This window comes from Mustela nigripes, chromosome 3 (genome assembly GCF_022355385.1).
Source record: "Mustela nigripes isolate SB6536 chromosome 3, MUSNIG.SB6536, whole genome shotgun sequence".
In the NCBI taxonomy this organism is placed as follows: Eukaryota; Metazoa; Chordata; class Mammalia; order Carnivora; family Mustelidae; genus Mustela; species Mustela nigripes.
Window position 1 is genome coordinate 123,017,659 of NC_081559.1, and position 10,925 is coordinate 123,028,583.

A 10,925-nucleotide genomic window follows, 5' to 3' on the forward strand; every position below is an offset into this window, starting at 1 on the left:
TTTCAGAAACTGATACACAAAAGAGAGACAGATGTCAGGGACAATGGTCAGCCATCGGACACAGATCCAGCCCTTTTGGGTAGACATGTCCGTCATTGACCACACGAAGATATAACGACGGCAGGTATGCTGGGGTGCAGCACGAAGAACAAATGGAAGATGACAGGATTTGGGTGACAAGTAACAGGATTTGAGTTGGAGGCTAGGAAAGATTTTCTTAAGGAGTGATGCAGGAAGAAGTAGCTTTCAAGAAGGCACCCAGCATTTCCTGTCTCTAGGAAGAAAATGCAATCTTTTTAAAATTATTATTATTATTTAGATTTTATTTATTTGCAAAAGAGAGACAGAGATAGCAAGGGGCAGCCCAAGTGGGGAATAGAGGGAGAAACAGGCTCCCCCCTAAACAAGGAGCCTGAAGCAAAGCTCGATCCCAGGACCCTGGGATCATGACCTGAGCTGAAGGCAGACGCTTAACTGACTGAGCCACCCCGGCACCTGAAAATGCAGTCTTTTTTAGCATGTAAAGAATGGAGACAAGGCAGTTTATCTGAAGCATGGAGAGGGGACAGGATGAGACAGGGAGGTCGGGTGGTCTTGAGAGCTACTGGGCGACGCTTTCCAAAATGTGCTGGTAAAACATCAGGGATCAGCCAGTTAGTTTCTAGCTCAGTCCTTCTGCCTTCTGGCCTTCTGTCTTAGTCAATACAGGGAAAGGGACGTTCAGGAAAGGGAGGACGCAGGAAGATTCACATTCAAGAAGGAGCGGATTCAAGGGGACGTCCAGAAGCGTCCCCTGCTGGCCAAATTCATCTTCCCTGGTGATGGTTACTGATTCTCCAGAGACGGTACCTCTATTGTATTATTCCCTCTGTTTTTGTAGATACTTGAAATTTTGCATAATAATGAATGTTTTAAGTTAAAAATAAAAGAGCCCCTTCTTACCAGTGGCAATTTGGTTATAAGCATATGTCAGTGGTCAGGTGTTTCCCTGAGACCCGAAACTTGGGCTGGCCTTTTGCAGGGGAAGGGTTGCAATTGCCCTCCATCAGGAGGAGAAAAGAGACAGGCTCATTCTGTTTGTTGAAGAATCAGAGTTAGAGTACTTGGTTCAATTCCCCGAACCTCCTACATCTGGAGAATTGGGCTATAAATCCTATGAAGCATTCTCTGGGGATTTCCAAGAATTGTTTACACCCAGACCACAAACAACACGACAGGAGTACAGACTTTATTTCTCAGTGTTTTGGCATTTGCAGCTCAGATTGAAATTGCAAAAAGGCAGAGGAGAGCAATGAAGAATTGTGCACATTTTTTGAATAGCTCATTCTCTCTGTGGTTCCAGCTTTATATTTGGAATACTCTCTCTCCCTATTTCTTCCTCTCTCTTGCTCTCTCCCTTCCTTTCTACCTTTCCTTCTGCCTTGCTTTCTCTCTCTCAAAGTGCCAATTGCCAATTCCTTTTTTTTTTTTTTTTAGATTTTATTTATTTATTTCACAGAGAGAGATCATGAGAAGGCCAAGAGGCAGGCAGAGAGAGAGAGGGAAAAGCAGGCTCCCCACTGAGCAGAGAGCCTGATGTGGGGCTCAGTCCCAGGACCCTGGGATCATGACCTGAGCAGAAGGTAGAGGCTTAACCCACTGAGCCACCCAGGCCGCCCCTCGAAGTGCCAATTCTTAACATGATATACCAGACACCATACCAGGCACTAGGGGACAGGAAGGTAAATGAAGCAGAGTACTCATCTTTACCTGAATGTCCACTCTAGCAAGCAACACCATAATTAAATTAAATTTAAGTTAAATAATTAACATTAACATGATATAGATTAAAGCACAAAATCAAACATAATTTTAGACCAGGATATGTGCCCTGAAAGAAGAGTATGGCATACCTTATATGAAAACATGGTTTGGGGGCGCCTGGGTGACTCAGTGGGTTAAAGCCTCTGCCTTTGGCTCAGGTCATGATCCCAGGGTCCTGGGATCAAGCCCCGCGTTGGGCTCTCTGCTCAGCCTTCTTCCCTTCCTCTCTCTCTGCCTGCTTCTCTGCCTACTTGTGATCTTCGTCTGTCAAATAAATAAATAAAATCTTTAAAAAAAAAAAACATGGTTTGTAGAGAGAATGAATTTACACTCAGGAGGCAGAATTAGCCTCTCCTAGTCTAGAGGTCCCCAAATCAAAACAGTTTCTTGCATGATAATATTTTCAAAGTTCTTATATCCCATATCAGCCCCCTTTCTTTCCATTCCTTCAGAAAGGAAATGTTTAAATTGAGATGGTGAGGTTTTACCCACAACCTCCTCCCATATCCCCCATCAACCATACTCTAAGCTGTTATTTTGTCCTAAACAAAATGTGAAAAAAATTTTACAGCTGTCATTAAGATTGCACTCAGGGGACCCCTGGGTGGCTCAGTCAGTTAAGCCTCTGCCTTCTGCTTAGGTCATGACCTAGGATCCTGGGATCCGGTCCCATATAGGGCTTCTCAGCAGGGAACCCGCTTCTCCGTCTGCCTGCCGCTCCCCCTGCTTGTGCTCTCTTTCTCTCTGACACATAAATACATAAAATCTTTAAAAAAAAAAAAACTACATTTAGATCCAACTTAGAGCAAAATTATAAGAAAACGAGTCACTTATTATTAAAAAAAAAAAGTTAACAGTGATGAAACCTTTCAATGGGAACTCCTTGAAGGCAAATCTGGATTTGGATCAAAGCCATGGGATTCAGAGTAAGGGCTGGAGACAAGCAGGTAGAACAGACCATGGACATTGAAATAGAGTAACTTCCTTTTTCATTCTGAATTTATTTGAGTTTTAGGAACAGTTGGAAGGTTACATTTGGGCAACATCAAACCTTAGTTCATTAATACAACTACTGTTTAAAAAATAATTCTACCCCATGTCATGTTCCCCCAAGAAAGGGGGGAAAAAGTGAAGAAGAACAAAGCAGAAGCAAAGCAGGGGAGAAGGACAGACTGACTGACAGGAGAAGAAAGAGAAGGAGGAAGAGGACATAAAAGAGACATGGAAACACCAGGAGGGGAAAAGACATATATAAGAAGTAAGGAGAAAAGAGGGAAAAAAGTAAAAACTTTGTTGTTCACTTAGACCACACGATATTGATTTCCATCAGTTTCCCTTGAAATGCTAATTAGCTGACTAGCTAGTATTAGACTCAAAATCCTCATTCTGAAAAAAAATCTTTATTCAAAATGGAAAAATACCTCAGTCTTCCTCTGAGGAACTAGTCTCTGAATTAGTAAGCAATGTCTATAACAGTTCTTGGAAGCTAGAAGTAGTCCCCACGCCATTTAGAGGTTTTTAAAGAAAACTCTTGGATCATATTTCCAAAGGTATTACATCCCTTACCAAACCGTATCCAAATATATAGATATTCAGCTCAAAATGATAGAATAAACTGTCACCCTGACTTTATGGTCATTGAATTATCTTATTCAAAATCAGATCAATTTTTTGGGCTGCCATGCGAAAACAAAAACAAACACCTGGGGTCAGCTGAACTCAATTCAGTGGCAGGGGTTTATTGGAAGGAACAACTTCTCCTCTATCCTCTTGGTTCTGTGTCTGAGGGCCTGCAAATTAAATCGACAAACAGATTAGCAAGACAAAATACAGATTTAATTACATATATAATGCAAGACAAAATACAGACTTAATTACATATATAATCACGTGTGTAATCATGTGTATAAATATGTAAATTATGTATGTAATTATGTATATACACACAGGAGTTTTCAGGGAAATGTGACCCCAAGGAGGTCATTAGATTTTGGAGTTTATCTTTGGGGATGTAGTGGGGTAGAGGACACTTCTGGGAGAACAAATGACTTCTTGAAAGCAGTGGAGAAAGGGCATTTATGGAAAAACAAAAGACTTTTGGAATGGTAAAGCACTTAAGAAAGTAGATGGGAGATATAATAGTTTCGTGATAGTCTATTTGGGTTTGGTGCCAACTTCTCCTTTCCAAGAAGATTCAAGTTGCTCCTGGGGAGGAGAGCATTTATGACAGTCGAGTTCTTTTAAGATGCTCTGATTTTAGGCAGATAAGAGATTCCAGGAACTCAAATGCCTTCGGCTCAAAATAATTTTTACTCCGCAGTGGTTTATTCTGGACCCCTTCATATGCAACGCAACCGAATGGCACATATTGTGAACACTTGGATTTGGATGGATTTACAATCTGGTTATTTGTCAGTCTGTCAAGCTGCCTACCGAATCATCTTCTTAGAACTGTGGCAGCCTACCCAAAAATTCATGTTCTCTCACATTCTGAGAAGGGTATTACACTAACAATAGGGGCATAGAGGAAGAAGAATTGTCTTCTTTCCACAAGAAAGCCAGCACTGTCATCTACAGCCAGAGTTTTTTGAGGCATCGGATCAAGGGTACACGAAGCACTCAGACTGTAGGCCTGTAGGTTCTCAGGGAGATAATTAGACACACAGTTCTGGGGTCGGAGAAGTCTGGTGCAGGGATGGTTTCACTGAGTGCTGAGGTGGATGAAATGGGTGGAGATGCAGGAGAGCAGGGAATCTCCCAGGGAGAGGCCTCGAGGGGATGAGCCCCGGAGCAACATCCCCACCAATGCCAGTAGCTCAAGGATGAGCAGAAAAAGGAGAAACAAGAAACAAATAGAAGGAAAAACGGGAAAACAACAAGTCTGAAATAAAGGATAAGAGATTCAGTCAAGCGAAGGACAATTGTTGGGGTAAAAGGAGTTTGTAATCCCCAGGGAGGTAGCTCCTGCGGAGGAAAAGCTGGTATACAGACACAGGAGAATAACTGACTGGGTCTTTTCTCCAGGAAGCAGAGGGTTAGCTTTGAAGTAGAAAGAAAATTTTCATCAGAAACAAGCTTTGGGAAGAAAAGAGGGAAAATCATGTAACCCTTCTAAGGGAGACTTGATTTATTTTCTATAAAATGAGATCGTTGCACTAGATAAGCTTTGAGATCTTATCTATTTTAACATTTTAATAAATAATAGAATCTCACTGAGTCCTCCATAGCTGTTTTGAGAGTTTGATTTTAGAATGAAGTTTTGTAACTGATATGCTATTCATTATTTTGAAGCAAAATACTGAGGGACACATCCTATATTTCTTGGAACTGCTGAGAGAATCCTTATTATTTTGATATCTTAAGGGTGTGTGGGGGGGAATTGTTCAGTGTCACTTGTGTAATATTCCAGCTTGGGATATGTAACCTGAATATCTAACCATGAGGAAACAAGCAAATCCAAAACAAAGAACACTCTTTTTTTTTTTTTTTTTTTTTGGTACAGTACTCACCCCAAAAATGCCAATGTCAAAAAGGCAGAGAAAAAAAGTTGGTGGAAATATTCCTGATTAAAGAGAACTAAGCTGATAAGACAACTAAATGCAATATCTGATTCCAGACTCAATTCTCTACCACAGGAAAAAATACTATAATGGACACTGTTAAAGTCAATTGATGAAACTGGAATATTGATAGTGGATACAGAAGATAAGAAAAAAGTATTATATCAATGTTAAATTGACTACAGTTGATAAATTTACTGTAGCTATCTAAAAGAATACCTCTTCCTAATAAATAGACACTGATATATTTTAAGGTAAAGGGCCATCGTCTTAGCCCTTTTAAGCTGCTATAACAAATATTATAGGCTGTGTAGTTTATAAATAGCATAAATATATTGCTCACAGTTCTGGAAGCTGGAAGTCTAAGATCAGGGTACTGGCAGGGTCTGGTGAGAGCTCTTTCCTGGGTTAAAGACTTCTCATTGTAATCTTAGGTGGCAGAAGGGGCATCAGGAGCTCTAAGGGGCCTCTTTTATAAAGCAGTAATCCCATTCATAATTTAAGAAGGCCCCTTCTATTAATACCATCTTCCTTAAGGGTTAGGATTTCAACATATGAATGGAAGGGGACAGAAACATTCAGGCCATAGTTGTCATGATGTATGCAATTTACTCTCAAATGGTTGAGAGAGAAAAAGGCGGGGGTGGGCAGTCATAAAGCAAAGGAGGCCAAGTGATAATCTGGACAAAGAGTACATAGGTGTTCAATGTACTTCTTAAAATTCTTCCAATTCTTATGCTAAGTTTGAAATTATTTTCAAATAAAAAGTTAAAATATACATTGTTAGCTAAAGTGGTGCTTAGAGTTCATGTGCTAGCCCCAGAAGTTCCAGAGAATTCTACTTTAACAATAATGCAGTGCCTTACTGAGGGACTCTTTCTTGAAGCAACTAAGCTGATATAAGTTGTGTAAGCAAGCAAAAAATTAAGCATTTTGTGGTAATGTGATTTTGTAATAAAGAATAACTCTAAGATTGTCCACATTTTCTGGTCAGGCATATGTTTGTCTTATAAAAATTAATTGCCAAACAGAAGGGGGAAAGTAAAATCAATCAGGGAAATTCTAATTGTTGCTAAAGCAGAGAATTCACAAAGGAGATGGTCATCAATGGACATGAACTTTGCCTTGGCTATAGGAAAAAATTGACTTTGTAAATTTTAAGATACAAAGAAAGCAAAGCTAATAGAAAATTTCTCCTTTTCTACTGCAAGGATATTGTCTTACCAAGTTCCTAGAGTGTCCTGGAGCAGGCTGAGTTACTTTTTTAGGACATGCAATAAAAGGGGTGAAGAATACAGAGGAATCTGGACTAAGCCAATTTTCCAATTCTTTTAAGTGAGACAACAGGTGATCTTATGATGCTGTGTATGTAAGGTTTTTTTGTTTGTTTGTTTGGTTGGTTGTTTTTTTTTTTTTTTTTTTTTTTACTATTTGTCACTGATTTGAAAAACAGTCTTTAATAAGGTCTGCCTGTGAAAACTGGTACCATCTGGATTATGACCACTTCTCATGCTTTATCCACCTGACCAGCAATGCAGCCATCTTCCTGAAGATGGCGCTGTGCGTGAGCACGTCCCCAGAACATGGGGTTTGAAAAGGAAGGGGTTTTCCCCTGTCGTCTCCACGCTGGGGTCACACACACACACACACACACACACACACACGGAGGACAGGGTATTCTTCAGAACAATCCAAAGAGCAAATGCTACGGAAAAAGATGGTACAGATAAAGAACAAGGTCATGAGCAGCTCCTATGCCACTCAAAGGTGTTGGGATTAAAATAGCACCACCTTTTGTTCTTATGTTCTAAACTGAAAATAAGGCTATGGTTCTCAAAGTCATTATTCCATGACCTTTATTTCCCATTGTCTCGCCTTTTTTCTCCTAATTTTTCTTCCTACCTTCTCTTTTCACTTCCAAATTTGCTTTACAACTGATGTCAGTGTTTTCCACCCCATAGAAATTATATTACCATTAAAAATAACAACAACAACAAAAGAGAGAAATATTTTAAGCACAAGAAAAAGAAAAGAAATTATATTATCAAAAATTCCTTTGTGTCCTGATCTCTAACTGACTTAAAATATTGCCATAACCACTAGAGAATTATGATAATGGAAGACTTTTGTGTTGGCCAGAAAGATCCAGAGTAAGATGTGTGCATTCTGCTAGCTTGATTGGGGGTGGAAATGAGAAGTGGCCATTGGAAAATATTTTCTTGTCAATATTGTCTTTTGGAGTTCACCTCACTCAAGGAGAATGTGTAAGAAATGATTGTTGAGGTTGACTGTTTTTTCCATCAATTAGTGTGCCTCGTTCCCACAAGAGTAATTTTTTTTTTCCAATTCATTTTTCAAGGATCATAGACAACAGATTTTCTCTATCAAAATATAAAAGCAAAGTACCAGTTCCACCACAAGTTCTTGGCAATCCTCCCTCTACTTTTTCCCTTCTCTTCCAAAGACTAGAATGTGGCCTGGTTATGATTAGTATCTGTGGAGGAAAACCAGCTGGACCTTAAAACATAAAACCTATTCTTAGTCTTGATAAGTCTTGTCACAGCATATTGCGTAGTATGCAGATTGATTAATGTTTCTGTGGCAAAGTGAATTCTCCATACGAGCTCTCTCCCAAAGGAGGCCAGTGTGTTTTCAGGTAAACCAAGTCCATGTCTGGACCAACCAAGTGATGCTTCAGACACCACAGAGGGAGGAAAAGTGGAGGGAATTAATAAAAGTTACTTTCCCAAAATTTGTAAACACACTTCTCTAGAAGTACAATCTTCCCCTACAAAAGAGTAAGTGGTGAGTGATGGTGCAGACAGACCTTCTTCTAAGGGAAGAGCAGTAAGGAACAGACAAAAGCTGCAGGAAGAATTATGTTCAGATTATAGCAGGACAAACTACATCCCAGGTAAGACAAGAAACATCGCCAAGGAGGTTTTATGGCCTCCTGTTCTTATTTGTAAGAAGAATAAACTTTCTCTTGTGAATGAAGTGCATTTATTCTTGTTTAGAAGCAGAAAGGTAAACCAGCTAGCCCCTCATGTTTCTGGTGATTATTTATCTCTTTCATCCATAGAATCTCAAAGCTGTCAGGAACCTTGCACAACATCCCCATTCTAAATGAGGACACCAGTTTAAACGACTGTCCAACGTCATACAGAGTTGACAGAGCAACCCAGTGTGTCAACCTCCAGTTCATGGTCGTTTTCAAATTCCACAAAACCACCTGCTAAGTTTATCTATTTCCACCATATACACAGAAAGTTCAGCCCCCACCTGCTTTCCTGATCCCACACCCCCATGTGTGTTATGAGCAGCATTCCCACTTAATGTTATGACTTCTCCATATGGTTGGGCCCACAGAGGACAGACACTAGGAACCCCATCTGAGATAGAACTCCGAGAAATAAAGAGCTTTGCTGAGGTCACAGCTAGCCTGTCCCAAGCCCCCAGTACCACGTGCCTTATTTTCAGGGGACAGTACTGCATCTCACTTTTGACAGAATGTCTTCCTTTTTGCCTTTGTAGGTTTCACAGCAGCAGCCTCCCTTGTGTCTTTGGCTTGGGCCTTGGCCTCCTACCAGAAGGCCCTCCGGGACTCTCGAGATGACAAGAAGCCTATCAGCTACATGGCGGTTGTCATCCAGTTCTGCTGGCACTTCTTTACCATTGCCGCCAGAGTCATCACCTTCGCCCTCTTTGCCTCGGTTTTCCAGCTGTACTTTGGGATCTTCATCGTCCTCCACTGGTGCATCATGACCTTCTGGATCGTCCACTGTGAGACAGAATTCTGCATCACCAAATGGGAAGAGATTGTGTTCGACATGGTGGTGGGGATCATCTACATCTTCAGCTGGTTCAATGTCAAGGAAGGCAGGACACGCTGCAGGCTCTTCATTTACTATTTTGTGATCCTCTTGGAAAATACAGCCTTGAGTGCCCTCTGGTACCTCTACAAGGCTCCCCAGATTGCAGATGCGTTTGCCATCCCAGCGCTGTGTGTGGTATTCAGCAGCTTTTTAACTGGCGTCGTTTTTATGCTGATGTACTATGCCTTCTTTCACCCCAATGGACCCCGATTCGGGCAGTCACCAAGTTGTGCTTGTGAGGACCCAGTCGCTGCCTTCACTCTGCCTCCAGAAGTGGCCACGAGCACACTCCGGTCCATCTCCAACAACCGCAGCGTCGCCAGCGACCGCGACCAGAAATTCGCAGAGCGGGATGGGTGCGTCCCTGTCTTTCAGGTGAGGCCCACTGCCCCGTCCACACCATCCTCTCGCCCACCACGGATTGAAGAATCTGTCATTAAAATTGACCTGTTCAGGAATAGGTACCCTGCGTGGGAAAGACACGTTTTGGACCGAAGCCTTCGAAAGGCCATTCTAGCCTTTGAATGTTCCCCGTCTCCTCCAAGGCTGCAGTACAAAGATGATGCCCTTATTCAGGAGCGGTTGGAGTATGAAACCACTTTATAAAATAGAAGGCCTCGGAGGAGCCACAACCTCCAGTGAAGGGGTAACAGCAGGGCCGTGGCAATAATGAAACTGTCCTAGAATAGGGCAACGGGCTGTAATGTGCTTCGTCGGACCCTCCGTCAGCTGACCGCCTGCTGCTGGCCTCCTTTCAAAAGAGCAGCTGAAGGGAAAGAACCGAACCGAACCGTGCCTGCTCAGTAGGACTCCTTGTTGCTACCAGCCCCTCCTGCCCACTTTTAGCGTGTCCACCAGAGGGTACTATGAGCACGGAAAACATTGCCTCCAATCAATAGGGTGTTTTGATGGAGTTAACTGATCTTTGCATAAAAATATACTCAATCACATACACACATGCACACATACACACACATGCTAACACACACGGCACCAGTCCTCTGTCAAAATAGCTTAGATGATTTCTTTTCTAGATGCAAAGCTCTGATTCTGAATATAAAAACAAAGAGAGAGAGAATATATCCTTCAAGACTCCAGAAAAACACAAAACAAAACAAAAAATAGTACTACTTAGAAAAGAATTTCATAGACCATTCTCATTTGGAAACCACTACCATGCGTTCAAATCCTACCACGGACAGCAAACTCAACTGTCGTTTACATATGTATTCAAATCAATGGAATGGTTCATTTTCAACACATTTCAGGATTTGTTTTTTATTTTAAATTTCAGTCGAGAACATCCTTTCTGACAGAAATCCTATGCAGCACATCTATGGCTTTCGACAAGACCAAGGAGCTCAGTGATTTCATGATGTAAATTAAATGAAAATCATGGTTCAGTATTCAGTTGCAAAAATTTAATAAGTACATGAAGAGGAAGCAGGGAAACAAGGCAAAAACGAGCATCTGACTTCCCAGCCTGCCGCAGTTCACCAGGGCAAGGAGGTGCAGAGCGGCAGGAGAGAAACATGCTGAACTGGGTGTTTCGAGACACAGAAAAGCGTGGCTCTGTGTGACGGCTACGGAGCATGCCATGCCACACCCTCCTAGTGCCAAATAGCATCCAACCACAGGACTGACGTGGAAGTCCCAAACACCGAAGAACGAGCGGCATGAGCCCCCC

General features: G+C 41.7%; 1 protein-coding gene across 1 annotated transcript in view; it reads left to right on the forward strand.

Annotated features, from left to right (window-relative positions):
• The window catches only part of LOC132014537 (XK-related protein 4-like), a 34,040-nt gene extending 23,491 nt beyond the window's left edge, over window positions 1-10,549 (forward strand). The window contains exon 2 of the mRNA XM_059395508.1: window positions 8,898-10,549. Within this exon, the coding sequence (XP_059251491.1) occupies window positions 8,898-9,844 (947 nt within the window). The 3' untranslated portion in view covers window positions 9,845-10,549. The remainder of the gene's footprint in view (window positions 1-8,897) is intronic.
• Window positions 10,550-10,925: the final 376 nt, after the last annotated feature.